Raw genomic sequence first — 16255 nt, forward strand, 5'->3', positions numbered from 1 at the left:
CATTAAGGCACAGCGGGCTGGACATGCTGCAGGACTATGGCCGGCTCCACGTCTCAGTCCAGCGCAATGGGAGGCAAGGAAGCAGGTACTTTTGTTTTGTGGTCGTATTGCTTTCAGTGGTTTCACGAGAAAGGTAATATCAACAGCTGAGTGCACTTACAAACTACCCTGCCTTATGAAGTGTGCACAGTGAACAGGAGAAGTGTTGCTTTTTATTTAGTCGGACACTGATCTTTTGCTCCTCCACCCAACACTTCAGCCAAATTAGTTTCTCTAATCCCCCCCCCCTCTTAATCAGAAAATCAGTGGAGGGAAAAAAAAGAAGAAAAAGAGAGAGACAACGGTGCCACATTTCTCACTCCTGCCATCCTTTATTAGCGTGGGCCCCAAGAAAGGCAGTGAAGGCACATGCCCATACACTAATGACTCCTTAATGATCCCTGTATCTCTGCGAGAGTACTGACAAACACGGACGAACCCTGACCTTGACATGGGGAACACCCACTCCTAGCCCTCTACCTCACCCTTTATTTAGAGGCTCGTCTCTCAGCCCTCAGCCTCATTATACCGACGCAGGTCCGGCAGGATTCCACACAGCCCCAAACGAGAGGCAAGATAAACACTCATGACGAAATGGTCTGTGTCACTTTCAGAGCGCAGGGCAAAGTTTGAGCAAATTCCTTGAGGCAGATGGAGTGAAAGCAAGACAGAGCCTAGATAAACAAAGGCTGAGTGAGAAAAGAGAACAGTAGAAGGAGACAGAGTAGAACTGCAGAGCCAATGGAAAGAAAGGAAAAAAAAAAAAAAAACATGGCTCATATCCTTTCTTGCTTTTTCCTGATTGTGATTTCCATTTCAGCTTTGGGTTGGGGGAGTCAGCGTCGAAGACTCTTTCTAACTTCACACAAGATGTAATTACAGAGTGCACCACTGTCAGTCCGCCTCAGTTTCTCCTAAATACTCACACCCCAAATTAGGGGTTACCTCCTTCGAGTTAAACCTAGTATTTAAGACGAAAACGTCACAGACCAACAGACGAGAAAAGGAGAACAGTGAGCATAGACCTAGTATAACAGCTTTGTTTTAACAATGACAGAGAAGACCTTTGTTAAATTTGGGTTCTGGCGGGCCTTGGATGCCACCAGGTGTGAAAACTGGGACAAAAACAAAAGTTGGAAAAGACTAACGCACCGAGAAAGACGAGAGAGTGAGTTTATATTCTATCTGCTCTATGTATGACAGCTGAAAATCTGCTAAGGAAATTTCCAAAAGTCAGTGAGCTAAAGAAAAACACAAACTTCACACTAGAACATGACCTCACTGGTTTGGACCGTGGCTCCCAGTCCCAGTTGTGGATGACAGCACACTCACTCTTTGAGCCTTTTTCATGCTCGTCCTTCTTCACAGTTTTGTTTTTCTTTTTACAGCTTTTAATCTTTATCGAAAATCCAGGTCAGATTCGTAATGATCTGTTAGTGGCGTTGAGTTCACTGGTCAGTCGGAGGCGAAGGGCCAACACTATACATTTACCGCAAAGAGCCAGAACAGACATTTTCCAGTTATAAGAAGATGAAAAGAGATCTGAAGCAAGCCGTCCTTGCTGATATAACAGGACCCCGGCACTGTACTGCCTCTTGATTTATAAGGAACACTCATGAAGGATTCCTGCTTTTTGTTTCTCTCTGCTCCTTCATCACAGACAGGCCACTGTTCACCCTGGATTACACATTAGTCACTGCTGTGGAGGACCGAAGCTTTACACCAAAAGTGTCTTTTATTTTGGTGATATAATCAGTATTGGCAGAAAGTAATAGCACAGGTTGTACTTCTGTGACTGTTAACGATACAGACGAGATGGTGCTACAACAGGGTCCACAATTACAATCAGTCCAATGATCTGATGTTAGTTAGGTTAAACTAAAAGCAATCAAACCCACATAGAATACAAAATAATAAATATTCAGTGCCAGGAAATGCTCTCAGGTTAAGAATGGCATTGCACAAAGATGTTTCTTTAAAACCTGTACTGCTGACTGCCTCTTCACTCTCTTTAGTGACGTCGACACCTGTCCACATGTCAGCAATTAAGTTAAAAGGTACACTCTTATTATATTTTGTAGGCCTAAACACTTACAAATGCAATGCTGGGATACACACACATTGTGTATTCACTACCCCGATCTGATTTACATTCATTTCCTGCAGAGTTGCTTTAAACTCAAGTACGTTTACCTGTTGTCTAATCTCAATTTTGACCTCAACCTTGACCTTAGCCTAATCCTAAACCATGTTTTCATCGGAAGTTTTAATGATTCTCTCCATTAGAACAGATTTAGTTCCTTACAACAGTAATAAAATACACATCAATGCACACATGCATAAGAAGCTTGCACTCACTCCAGCACGCACTATATACACACACGTAGAAATACACAAAGCACGCATCGAAAACAGTATTAAGTTCACAGAATGCATTTCAAATTGTCTGTTATCTTCTTCCAAGCTTTTGAGTCTCATGATCAAAACCTTAAGCAGAGCAGAATCAAAACCCACATCATTCGCTGTATCAAAGCCACATGGTCCACCAGGTCCTTTTATCACATCAAGCGTTTCACTGTATATATGATTTCATTAAAGTCAGGGATATTCTTTGTAACTGCTGCACATTAATCACAGTTGTTTCACTTCACAAATAGCATTAAAAAAAAATCCTGAGGGTCAGTGAGGACTGAAATCCCTGCTACGTCTTCGCTTTCTCAGTTTTCTCGGTGCTCATAGACTGTAGGCCGAACACTGGAAATCCAGTCCGAAACAACATCCTGTCCCCGGGCCTCTAGGAAGTGACCTCAGCTTCAGAAAGGCCAGATAAAAAGTCCACATCTGAAACAAAAACACCGGGCTGACTATAATGAGGTATCCACCAGGCTCCAGTGTGTTCTAAGGGAGACCAGGTGGTGTGACACACATATGACTCTGATTAGGGGGCCTACAGTAGAACGGGGGGGGGGGGGGGGGGGGGGGGGGGGGGTAGAGCGGGCTATACGGAGCCAACTGGGACATTTTGTGTTTGATGCAAGTATTAGTGCTATTCAATGACCCTCCACCAGGCACAGGGTCAATTAGCTCAGATTGAGCATTGTTGCCCTGATATACTGCTACTACTCTAAAAACGCCAATAAGTACTGCAAAATTCAACCGGATGCTGACTATAGTGTAGCTGAATACAGACTCATGGACAGAATCAGAAGTTTAAACATTTAATCTGACATTCAGTTTCCAAATTGCCGTCACAGTCAAACCCTCAAAACAGATGCTGAGGACCTTGTATGTGTCCTCTGTCACTCAGCTACCGCTGCCTCGAACCTCATCAAATGACGGGGGCGTTTTGGCTGTGACGATTGTAGACTCATAATCGTGCCTATGCTCTGCTCACATCCACACGCCACAGCGGTGAGCGATGTCGAGGGCACCTCTGGCGTCGTTCTTCAACAGCTAGTTTCATCCTGGCACGTTGTGCTACATTTTACTGGACTGTTTAAATGTCTCCTGATATCAGGGAACACAAACAAGCAGGCCTGCCGGCCTGTTGGGGAGGATAAGGAATGAAGGGGAAACAGAAGCTATTCTTCTCCTTGTGTGACGGGAATTGTGTTGGAACAAGCACCTGTCACCCGCCAACAATGACCACAGAGGTCAGGCAGCAGGAGACAGAGAAGTAGTAGACAGTAGGAAGCGAACAGGGGCAGCAAACAGTCAAACGAAGGAGATCAGTCTGTCCAAATTCTTTCTCTGCCTCTCTTTTCAAGTTCTCCTCTCCCTCCTACACTTCCTCTCACTCCCCAAAACAATCTTTTCTAAATTACATTCCATAACTAGCATATATTATCAAGTTCAAGACTCGCTGCCTCATGAACCAGATAAACATCTGCATAATATCTGCATAAATGGTTTGCATTGATAATAAGGTGAACCAGCTGCCGAGGTTGTCCTATTGGCCTTTCCTTCAACTGCCTCATTCCTTTTCCTCCCCCATCACCTTCATCTGCTCCCTACACAAACTTGACACACATATTTTATTTTTTAAATCGACAAAGAGCAGCAGCATCTCGGTGTCCTTCAGCCTCCTCCTTCACATGCCCTCGAAAGAGCCAGAACAGAGGAGTGCTGTGCACAGCATTATCCCACACCAACAGTATGATAAGAGACTCACAAAGAAACTTTCTAACCCCAGTTTCTCCCCTACAACCACGACGACTCTGCTCTTTCTATTTCAAGACTGCTGCAAACAAGCTCCAAATGTGTGTTCCCTACCTCTCTGTCCTTTAACTTCATGGCCAGGACCAGTTGGTTGCGGTGGTTGGTCAGCGCTTCGCGGTAGTTCCCCTTAGAGAAGAATGCCGAGCCCAGGTTCCCGTGAGCGCGACATTCCCCTGTTTGGTCACCTGAAAGTTTAAAAAAAACACAAACAGATGGGATGAGAAATGAAAAGAGCCAGCAAATAATCTTCACAGGACATGCCTGTGGGATTACAAAGCAAATGGTGTTTATTTGACATCATCCCGCTGCCACCGTTGAGCAGCGGTTTGATGAACCACATCTATGCCGCTGACATGCCACTGCACCCTTAAAAGGGAAAGTGGCCGTTATGAGTCCTCAACAGTGGAAGCGGCTTCCCTGACAGCTGGTAGTGTTGATCTCAATGCTCCAGAGGGTGAGAGGGGGAAAGCCTTATTATTTCTGCCTGACAGAGGCCCCACAGACAGGGCCCGAGTAAAGCGCAAGTCTCTGCTTCACCTGAGAACCACAGCTCCTTATCTCCAGCTGCTCTGCCCAGTCATGTGTCAAACTGCGTGGGGGAGAAAAAAAAAAGTGGAGCCAGTCTGTGCTACTCTCTGTTTCCATTTTTTTCTGATCGTTTTTTTTCTTTCTACAAAATCGTCTCCCCTCTTTAAGATGAGCACAGAAGATCCACACTTGCAGTAAGTTGTATGAGTTTTAAACAAGGACACAGGAAAATCTACGGTATGTTATGTATGGTACGTTATATTAGGCACCCTGATTTAGGACTAAATACTCAAGATTGGCTAGACAAACAAAACAGCGAAGCAGGAACTTAGTCTTCAGCCACACAAACTTACTCATTTTTATTTCTTGGCTTTATACCAATTAAACTTTTTGTTAGATATTACATTATATGTTTTTTATTCTCTTTATTGGTTGTGTCTTTGAGTTTTTAACAATCATGTACGTACAGAAATTACCTTTATAGCTCTATGTAGAGCGCTATTTTCAGCTGTGGTTGTTTTTAAAAGCTATAGAATGATTTGACTTGGTACAGTGGTGCACCCTCTCCTACCAAAGCAAGAATATTCATTGTTTGAGTTTGTAGGGCCTGTGTGCCTCGTGTTGAACTGCAGCTGAATAAAGTTGTATAGAGGAGGATTAGGTCAGTTCTGCAGCAGTCGGCTCTGTCTGCATGTTCTTCCCACAACTGCATCGACTTACTCTGGGTAGGCTGGGTTCATCTGACAATCAAAACACATGCTGAATTAACTGTGACTCACAATTGATTTTGGGTATGAATTTGTTTGGGGAGGGGGTGTTGCTGTTTTTATCCTCTGATCGAAAGACTCTGGATTTTCACTTCACTGGTCTGGATAGAGGGGGAATAGAAGATGGGTGGATGTTTACAATATGACTGTGCTCACATTTGCTGAGCACTGATAAACACAAATTACAGTCATTTAGTGTTTTACAGATATTTAACACAAATGTGAATATTTGATCTAACAGTGGAACAGCTTCAAAAGGTCGACAAAATAACTCCATGGGAAGTGAATGTGTTAATGCGCTTGATCTTCTCTCCCGCTCTTGTCTATTACTCCTAGTTACATATTTATGCTGCATATGTCTCATATATTGAATGCATGGATGAATACTGAAGCAATTACATTTTTATATATCATTGTTCCATAAATACACAGTAAAACTGAATTAGAGCAAAATGTCAAGTGTCAAAATTGCACTTAAAGCAAGTTAAAGTGATGTGCTGACAGAAAAATGTACCTTCACATAAATAATAACGGAAAACCTTCCTCTAGGAAAGTAAAAATCATATTTCTTCTTTAACAGCTCAGTCAATAAACAGCCAATCCTTGTTTGGCTCTGTGGTCTTACCTAAAGTCTTGGCCACCTCCAAGTCCTGCTGCATGTATCCGGTACTTTTCTCGGTGTTGCCCAGGGACCAGTGGGCGCTGCTGAGGGCCGAGAAGACGGAGCCGCGTAGCTTGAGGCTGCAAGTACCGATCTTCAAAGCGGCTTCCAGCACCACAACAGAGGCCGTGTGGTGGGCCGCTGTCAGCAGCTCCTGGCCAATCACAGACACCACCACAAATGGACTTTTGTCCAGCTTCATCTTTTGTAGCTGCTGATAGGTGGGCTCGAGTGAATCTGTGCATGAGAGAAACCAGGAAGACAGAAAATGAGAAACAGACCACAAAATAAATTTTTTTTTTTAAAAAAAACCTTGTTCTGACAGTGGCTGAGACTGATGGGCAGTGATGGTGCTACGCATTTACCAACTTTGACAACAGTGATTGCAGTCTGAATTCAGATTCTACTTTAATAAAGTAATGGCAGTGCTATGTCAGCCTCAATAAGAGTGGCCTGGAGTTTGACTGAATGAAAGCTTTTACTGTCAAACTAAGAATAACTCAATATACAAGTCATTTCTCTATGTCTTTTCAACAAAAATGCATGAAAATGGCTCGAGTGTGGAACATTGTGGGAAACAGTCTTTAGAATTCACAGAGCGAAATGATATCTTTGGCTTTTTGTTTAAGTCGATATGGTTGTTTGAATCTATCCAAAGCAATGACAAGGTTTTGAGAAAGAGTTCAAAGAGTTATCAGGAAACAAATCCAGCTAATGCACACGAGTAGTGGCAGAGAAGAATGCAGAGCAAAGGAGGCACACAAGGTGACCTCTGTAGAGGCTGAAAATGCACACAATGACATAAATCAATGGTGGGCCGCGTGGGATTCGGGATCCACCGCCCCTTCATATTACAAAACCCTTCGGCACACAGCAACGTCCGACTATATGAAGGCGGAGCAAGCGAGGCCTGTCCAAGAATGTGTGTGTCTTTGTGTGCTGTGGATGCATCTGTACGTATGTTTGACTTCCAAGTATAGGAGTGTGTCTGGGGAATGGCCTTGTATTTGCAAATATTTTGAGGAGCGCTGCAGCTAATTGGTTCAAAGAGGTTTATAGGAGACCGCATACCGAACAGCGTTGCTGTGCCTGTACGAATTAGCATGTGCAGCCACGTGTGGAGTCTACGTTTCATCACTAGGGCCAAGATTTCATCGACTTAGTATTATTTGTCTCTACAAATATTTTGAAATAAGTACACAGGCGCAATATCGGAACCAACTCAATATTTCACAAACATACACACACAAACACACACAAAACCTTGTGATAGGAGATGCATCTCCACGCAAGCACTCAAAAGCATAACTGATGATGCTCTTTCAATACCGTCACTTCTGTTCCCGCACTTGGCAGAGTGTCGTGCTTATAGAGACAGTGCGTGCATATAATATCCATTCATAGCTTGTAATTGCCTTCAGAGTGACACCGAGAGCTGAGTCATAAATCAAACAGAGAGTTACTTTTTTAAAAAGGTGTCATGACTGCTGCATTCGTAAACAGGTACTTAAGACTACAGCCGAGTACTCTGCTTCTCCCTCACGCCCTGGCGCACGAATAAAGGTTTTACGTACTCATTGCTCAGCCTTCCATCAAGACAAGAAGCGAGAATTACAACCTCCACCTCATTGACATGCAAACAAGTCACAACACAAAGCTATAACAGTGAGTCATTTCGGCCCTGACATCCCCTCTTATGTCTAATGTTGCAGCCAAGGCCACGTCTTTGTGTGGAGGTACTTGGTGTGCAGGCAGACAAATCTCCAACGTGAAAGTGTGTTCTGCCTTTTCTCATGCAAAGAAAAAGAAAAACCTGCACTGAGGATGTAACATTGAATTTCTGGAAGCTGAGAAAAGCGTAGGCTTTAAATTTTAATCCCAATTTTTATGCAACCAACTACTACCATATTACACCATTGAATAAGATTAGCAATAGCATTAATATTTGCTCAGAATTACGATGAAATTATAGAACTGACTGCATTCTTTGTAGGCTTGTGACATGTGATGGACTGTCCAGGCTGTACCCTACCTTCACCCAGTCAACCGGCCCTGACACCTTATGTTTGCCCACCTTTGCCAAACACTGTCATTCTCCCAAAAGTTTGCTGGTAGAATTAAAAATGTTTTATTCATAGCAAAAATCACTCAAACTGTTTTTGCGGAATAGATTTTTCTTGCCAGTTCATTTTGCAGTTTGTGCTATGTGTTGCTGCTATTCAAATCAAAAGCAGCTTATAATTTGTTCATATTGTGATAAAACAGTAAAATATTCCACTTTTAAATAAATCTCTATTGCAAATAATTCCATAGTGTTCTTTACATTTTATTAATTGTTCCAACTGTCCTTTTGTGACAAATAAGCAATATGGCTTTTTAGTCCTATGTATAATATTGTTGTTGTGTCTTTTTATATAGTAAATATAGTGTTGATTTTCATATTTTATTTCTTTTTCTTACATTAATAAAAACTGATAAATAGTGCTCATATGATCTTGGTGGCAAATTTCTCTCCTTGGAGGTCCGCTGTCAAGTTAGTTAAGTTAAGGATCCCTACGGTGCTCGGAGTGTTTAAGAATCAAAGACAATCGGCTCAAAGGCAACTCGGCAGGACAGCCGCTAATGAACAGGATCCACGTTGTGTAGTGAGCAAACCCGCTTTTAACAGCAAATGATTCGGCCTCGGTCAATAGCAGCCTCACCATGAAACAATGTCCTCTAAGGTTTGTCTGGAGGGATCTTCCAGTGAAAACCCCTTTCAAGTTAGCATATGTGGGAAACAATCCAATAATTAACAACTAATGGCCTCTTTAAACTCTGTGGCCCTTACAGCTGAAATAAAGACAGAACTAGGTCAGGATGAAGAGTAAAACTAAACACTGCAATGGTTTTATGAAGATGTGAGGGGGTTTATTTCCCTACTGTGCTCAATGATACAGGACAATGATAATATAGGATGGAAAAATGGCTCCCAGGATGATTTGAAGTTGCAGATGAAAAGAGACTGAAAGAAAAAGTAAGGTGATGTTGTGCTACAAGTCTGAATTATATGATACACTGAGAATTGTGTATTCATAAAAATAATACAAAAATAATTTGCTGTGAAAATAAGGCACGCTTTGATGATTTCGACTCCCACCGAGTCCTCAAAGACATATGCCTCAATAATGTTCCGGGAGGTTCATTATTTGTCTTCTTCCATCCTGATTTATTCATTTGTTCTTTTTGGGGGTATGAATATAATCGACTGGATCTCTTCACCCGGTGGCAAAAAATAAACCCGGCATTGCTTTGAGGGGACTGAAAACATCACAAGGTGTGGAGATGTGTGTGGTAAGATACATGACAGAGATAAGTGAGCGATGCAAGAACTGCTAGATACAATCAGTTTGATTTTTTTCCTCGCCAAATACGGTAACGACATGGACTTCATAGACAGAGTCAGTGCTGAGAAGGAGAATCAAGTGCAATTTCAAAGGGATTACAAGTTTTGATTTAACAAACATGCCCATTTAAATTTAGGTGTAAGCGTTAACTGGAAACGCTTTAAGGTGAGACCATCTCCTCAAGACATTATGGTAAATTTTCTGCTGTGTTGATTAATTCCGGTTAATTTGGCAGCAGACCTAATCAACAAGCTGAATCCTGGGATTGTGACATGGCCTATAAGCAGGCGCTTTTCACCCTGAAAGGAGAGAAACCAACGCTCGCCTACCTTACACTTACAGTATCAAGGGACTTGGGCTGAGTAACACTGATTATCCCCCCTGTTTGCTGGTGTAACATCGATTATCGTCCCCTGTGCCAGCAGCCCCTCTGAGAGGATCATTGCTCTTAATCCTACGACCTAGCTACCTCTCCTCACCACACCTTGGATTAGGTCCTCCAGCGGCCTGGCACTCTGGGAAAGAGGGTAAACAATTATGAGACGAAATGGCTTGGGCTAAACATTGGTCTGTCCCCTACTGAGAGGCCCCATTCTGGTCCATAATGCTCAGGTCTGGGCTCACACCCAAACCCTTTTCTTGTTTCGGTTCCAATGACAGGCTTATACGCTCACTGTCACTAAGATGGGCTTTCCATTCTTCACTCTCTTTGCATCATTTTTTTTTTCTTTGCATTTGCACACAAATATTCAGAGGAACCCTGTATTCAATCAAGGAAAAACAGATTTTTCACCGAACAAAGCCTTGCAGAGCTACTGATCTCATTGCACAGTTGAGTAATTTTTGGGATTATAAAACAAGGCCACATTTATTCAGTTTCAGCACGGTCTGGCAAAGGGATGGTGACAAAGCAAGACTGCAGGGTGACTCAGTCTATGTTGGCAGTCGGTGCAGTCCAGCTCTAAAGCGTATTCAATCCTCTGCAGTGGTCATCTGAAATAAAACTGTTGCCAGGTTTGTTTTGAGGCTCATTAGGCTGGCCTTTACTGATTATTCACGGACAATCAGTTCACTGCAGTCGTCTGATACAACAGATAGTAACACATTACAGTAATAACACATTTTAAAGTCAATCTCAACCTGAATCCAGTCTTTATAAATCCACTCAGCTTGAGGAAAAAGGCTTACACAGGGTCAGACACAGACAATGGCATTAGTGCGGGATTCTCATTAAGATAGCAGGTTATCTGTGTGTGTGATCGGCCCAACTGACAATAAGATATGCTGAAGCCGCAGGCCTCAAGAGTCCGAAGGCAAGTACTTGACACCGGCAGTCAGTCACAAAGACGGCCAGATGGACAGATAGAGAGACAAGCTGCCTGCACAACGAGTTCAAAACTGACAGGTAAAGTCACCGCAACACACCTATTGACAGACAGCGCGAGCGTCGTCTGCGAGACAGGCTTTTAGGCTGCTGCGGGACAAAACGTGAAGATGGCAAAGCAGACAGACACTGACACACACGAGGAACTGCTGACACGCGCGTGTCAGACAATGTCCATGCACGGCATCTCTCACCTCGTAAGGGTGACTTCATGGCGGCTTCCACCATGCCCACCAGCAGCTGGAGGCTCTTGGGGTCCTGGGCCAGCCCCGAAGCGAAGGCAGCCAGAGCGTCGGCATGACGACCAAGGTACTGAAGGGCAACACCCTGTCGGAAGTATGCCTGCAAGAGAGAAGGAAGTAACCGTCGGTTATCAGGACAACAGTCTCCTGCCAAAGCACGGGGCTTTATTCACACACATTACCAGACACACTCATTTCACGCCATTTGCATTTTTTCCACATGAGCAGTTTTTCGAACATGGCCCCTCTCTCCTTTGTATTCCCCTAATAGAGTGATCACTGGGTTTTTTTGTACTTGTTAATTGGATTATAAGTTTTACATAAATGAACATGTTACACTATGGCTGGCTGCCTTCATAGGCGCAACGATTGTTTTCCTGTTCAGTTTTTTTTTTTTTTTTACTCTGTTTGCTCTGGGAGTAAACTGCACAAGTAATGCGGTGGGATTTCTCATTGGTGGAGAAGTGGAGGGAAAGAAAAAGGAGAATAAGACAGAGCTTGAGTCTGACTGCAACTCCAAAAAGAACATCTATAAATACTTCAGATTGTTCATTCCCTTTGACAGGACGCAGTCGTAAAATAATAACACAACTGGCTGAAGCCTGTTTTGCCATATTTTTACATCAGATATGTACTCGTGTTATGTTTTTGGATACTGAAATGGCTCTTCAAGCAGAAAAGAATTAAACAGCTTTGTCATCCACTCATTTATTCATAGAGCTGAGAAAGTCACATTGTTGAAAGTATAATAATCCAGCACCAGTGAGACATAAACTGCATGCAGCTTCTGATAAAGTATCTTTCTCTTAGAGACTGAAATGTTTTGGAACATAGTGCAGACTGAAACCTAAAACAGGCGCTCTCTCCGGGATCCAAAGCCCTATCAATAAGTGTGTTGGGTTTTGTTCATCAGCATGTCTGTTTGGACTCACTAGAGAGGAAAGACGTTTCATCCAGGCAGTGAGTCAGTGCGTTTGTGTCTAAAGCCTGATCAGACAATAATCCTACCAAGTTGTTAAACCTGACTCTGGTCCAGTCTAACAACAGCACCAAAAAGAGGAGGAATGAGACTCGGCTCATTATTCTAGATCTAAACCACTAAATCCCCCCAAGAGAAGTCAAACCGCCTCTCAGAATCCGCACATCGAGGCCTGAGTCTCTGAAGTACAGTTATCGCAGAGAAGCATTGTGTTAGACAAAGATGACTCTTAAATGTTAACCGTCAATGTTTTAAGCCCCAACCTCTTCTTGCGGCACGTTTTTGAGTGTTTGCTTGTGCTTGCCATGCAGTAGCAGTATGGCCACCTCCTCACTGAGGAGACAGTCACTCCATTAGCTTCCAAAAGCGACACGGGGGCTAATTTGCCATTAGCATCGAAGAGGCCTTTTCATTAGTCGTCCCAAGCTTCTCTGTTAGCAGCTCGAGGAAGTGAGAAAGGCGGGCAGGATTAGGGGAAAATGAGACATGACATCGAATTTATAGAGACCAGTAATTAATTTTGCTTCCGTCCGAGCCCCCCACTGACTACCAATCTCTTTGCAGAAACCCCCCCCCCCCCCATCCATGTTTTCTACCTCCCTTTACTTGCATCCTGACTCCATTGAAAATGACGAGGACAGGGATTAAATTCAAGGCATTAACCTTTGTTCTAACACTGTTATTATATGAGAGGAGCGTAGGCCACTGTATCCGCTCAATATTAATTGCATCTTGTGGCGACGGAGTTTGGGCAGGATGCACTTGCTCGACTTCAGAAGCCCACAAACGTTTTGCCCACGGGAACAAAGGACATTTAAAAGCACTTCTCCCTTTGATTAGATTTAGCCTACAATATGACTGCTCCCGCTTTCATTCTCCTAAGCGCTGTGCCCGACTGAGAAGACCAGGGAAAGAAGATGAGAAAAAGTATGAATCAAATACGGTTCGCTCCAAACTAAAATTGGCATCTTCTTTAATCATTTCATTGTAGCCTATCTGCCCTGCATAAAGTTGAAAGACCAGGCTGTGCGGCGAATGCATTAAAAATACTGCAAACACAAGCACCAGAATAAATGCAGAAGCGAAAGCACCATGGCTAAAATGACAGAATCAATATAGCGCGGAGCCTTATAAGATTTCTTTCCTTCATTAATCTTCCATTGCCTTCACAACACGTCACCCAGCTGCCTAAATACAGACGCATGATATAACACATGATCTATCAGCCTTTACGTAATCCAGCAAGCCATTTCAACCTATTAAACAAAGGGTTCACTTGAATTTACTTCACAGCAGCTGAATTCCCATTGAATACAGCGATGAGGCTCATGATAAACTGAACATGGCATGTTTAAGTAAGAAAAAGGATACGATCACAAGCTGAACGAGGCTAAAAGCAGCGGAAATAACACCAACAGGTTGGCGAAGGAAAGTGCCATTTTCGGCGAAGGGAGAGGAAGAATTAACCCCCACACATTTAGTTCATTCACGCTTTAACAGGATTTTTTTTTTTTCCCCTGAAAACACGGCAGCATCTGCTCAGAGCTGTAGCTTTAGTGATTAGCAGAGCCTTTAGCTCTTAGCTGGGGAGAGAGGAAGAAACGAGGGGAAGAAGCACCGTAAAGGAGGAGAGCGAAAGATAGAACGCCTTACAGGGAATAAGAGTGCAACCCAGATTTCCGTTGCTCTGTCTACATTCGACATTAGATACACGAATGGATGGTAAAAGTCGGTGCTTCATCCTTAAGTCAGAAACCACGTCCCCAAACAGGATGCATAATTGAATATCATCTGTCCGAAAGCAAAACGCATGCCCCGCTGAAATCTGACACATCTGTTAAACGTCTTGTACAACATGACATCCACAAACCAAGAAACTCCAGTATTGTGTTTTGCCTGAAATTCAATCCGGGCTAAATTACTGAACCATCCCGCATCTTTGCCTCCTTTAAATAATGAAGCAACGTGCTGATACGGCAGAAGGGTGGATCGAGAGGAAAGGTTTGTCGTTCTCACCCGTGGGAAATTCTCGGAGCACCAATGCGCATGTGTGCGTGCCCGTGTGTGTGTGTTTGCCAAAGAGCGAGGGAAAGAAAGAGGGAATCTACAATACACTGTTACAGTATACGAATGAGAGAGAGAGAGAGGATAAAAGCCTTTCTTCTTTCTCAAGCATTTTAATATTTCATGAATGCTTGTTTGATGTGGTTTTAAATATTCATGTTTTATGCTTAGGAGGGAAATGATGCAAAAAAAAAACAGTTCAACAATATGTTTCACGCGGTCGGGGACCAACGTTCTCCGCACACATATAGACGAATAATCTCATGCACATCATCGCATACGATCTCCTTCACTCTAACAAGGCACTTACAAGAAAACATGGACAACTCTCTCGCTGCGACAGCTCTGTTGTTCACAATAAGGCTCACAGTCGGCAGCGGCTGAACAGAAAGTTGACAAGATTAAGATGGCGAGGCTGGCGCAACACCAGCTGTTGCAGGCTGTTTTGCTATTACCCGATTAATGCCTCAGCATATGTCCTTGGCCCCTTGTTAGGCTCCTCTTTAGTACACTATGACCCTGGGGGGGGGGGGGGGGGGTCCTCATCCCATGGGAACAAGTCTGTGTTTGCACTTGTCTATCCTTGCTCAAAATCGGGGCATAACGGGCTTAAAATAAGTATTTGGTGAAAATATGTTGTGGCTCCCTGTGCCATTACACCAATTAGAAACTAACAATGGACAACGAGATTTTGATTTTGCATATGGCAATGAAGCTGTGCCCTGTGTAAACACAGAATTTTGCCTGACACAATACGACATGGTACAACAACTACTCCAGAATATGTCTTCTTATATGCCTGCAAAAGCATCAGCAAAGAGAGGACATTTCTGCAGGTTGCACAATATGGTATGTACACATGAGTAACACAATCGACTCGTTTTTGAATCAGGAATCTGTCATTTTCAGCAACAAATCAAACTGCCAAGGTAATTTGTAAATGTTTTGTATCAAGGGCACTCACGCTGGAAACATGCCCATGTACTCAGCTTCTTCACAAGCCGCTGAATCTTTTTTTTTTTTTTTTTCCAGCTACACATTTAAGTCTCCCAAAGCAAACCACATAGCTCCTCAGTCGTAATGCAGGTGACCTGTCACTGACCCTGTGGCTCCGGCTGTGCTTCACAAGGCTCTGGCCTCATGGCGCTTGCTGCGCTCAGATCGGTGATCAGCAATAATAGAGATGCACTCAAATGTGGAAATCAATAGAAGGCATGTAAGCTCAGTTTATCTGGTGCCACGCCCTTAGCTGCTGTTGTGTGTTTGGGATGCGCCTGCTGCTGCAGATGGTTTCTGATCACCCACAGGGCAAGTGGTGCCAATGCAACGATTCTGCACGGACCCCTGCTGGTGACATAATGGAACCCAAATCAGTCCATCAAATAAGGACAGCAGGCTGCAAACACACTGTGCGCGCACACACACACACACTGCAAAACTTCATCAATATCTCCCCAAGAAAAACACGCATCTGCCTCCAACAAACATGCATGACTTAAACTCAGTTTTCCACACACACAGGATGCTAGGATCAGATTAACACTAATAGTGTGACAGGAACAAATGCATTGCTGCTTTTCTTCCCTTCATTTCTTAGCGCTTTAACCATAGGTGCAGGACTAATAAATGGTATTCAATGTGGCCCAGAAATGTCATGTGTCGACCAGGGTTTAGGACTTGTGCCTCCACCATCCCTTGCACATTTTCGCCTCACAACACTTTCAAGGTGACACAGTCGATTCGTCAGGTACACAAAATGTCAGCTGCTTAATTTAATATCCAGGGATCACTGTCGGCCGTGACAAATTAGCTGGGGGAACAGCTGGAAAAAAGTGAAAAGGAGTGATTGCTGCTTTGGGCCTACTGCCCTTCAAGTTGACAAGCTGAAAGCCACAGAAGAAGCACAGTGGAGATTCCACGTAATTAAGTCTATTTCTGAAGCCAAATCTTGGAGTTTGGCTCCATCCATCGTTTTCCTGCAGGTACA

The 16255-nt window shown here is 43.5% G+C and overlaps 1 protein-coding gene across 1 annotated transcript in view; it reads right to left on the reverse strand.

The window, feature by feature from the left end:
* Positions 1–16255, reverse strand: part of LOC308112666 (tetratricopeptide repeat protein 28-like) — a 113472-nt gene that overhangs the window by 56035 nt on the left and 41182 nt on the right. The window contains exons 2-4 of the mRNA XM_080468361.1: positions 11178–11325; positions 6178–6450; positions 4312–4442 (exon numbers count right to left, since the gene is read on the reverse strand). Coding sequence (XP_080324487.1) covers positions 4312–4442; positions 6178–6450; positions 11178–11325 — 552 coding nt within the window. The remainder of the gene's footprint in view (positions 1–4311; positions 4443–6177; positions 6451–11177; positions 11326–16255) is intronic.

The sequence above is a fragment of the Lipophrys pholis genome (assembly GCF_963383615.2).
Source record: "Lipophrys pholis genome assembly, chromosome: 7".
Lineage (NCBI taxonomy): Eukaryota > Metazoa > Chordata > Actinopteri > Blenniiformes > Blenniidae > Lipophrys > Lipophrys pholis.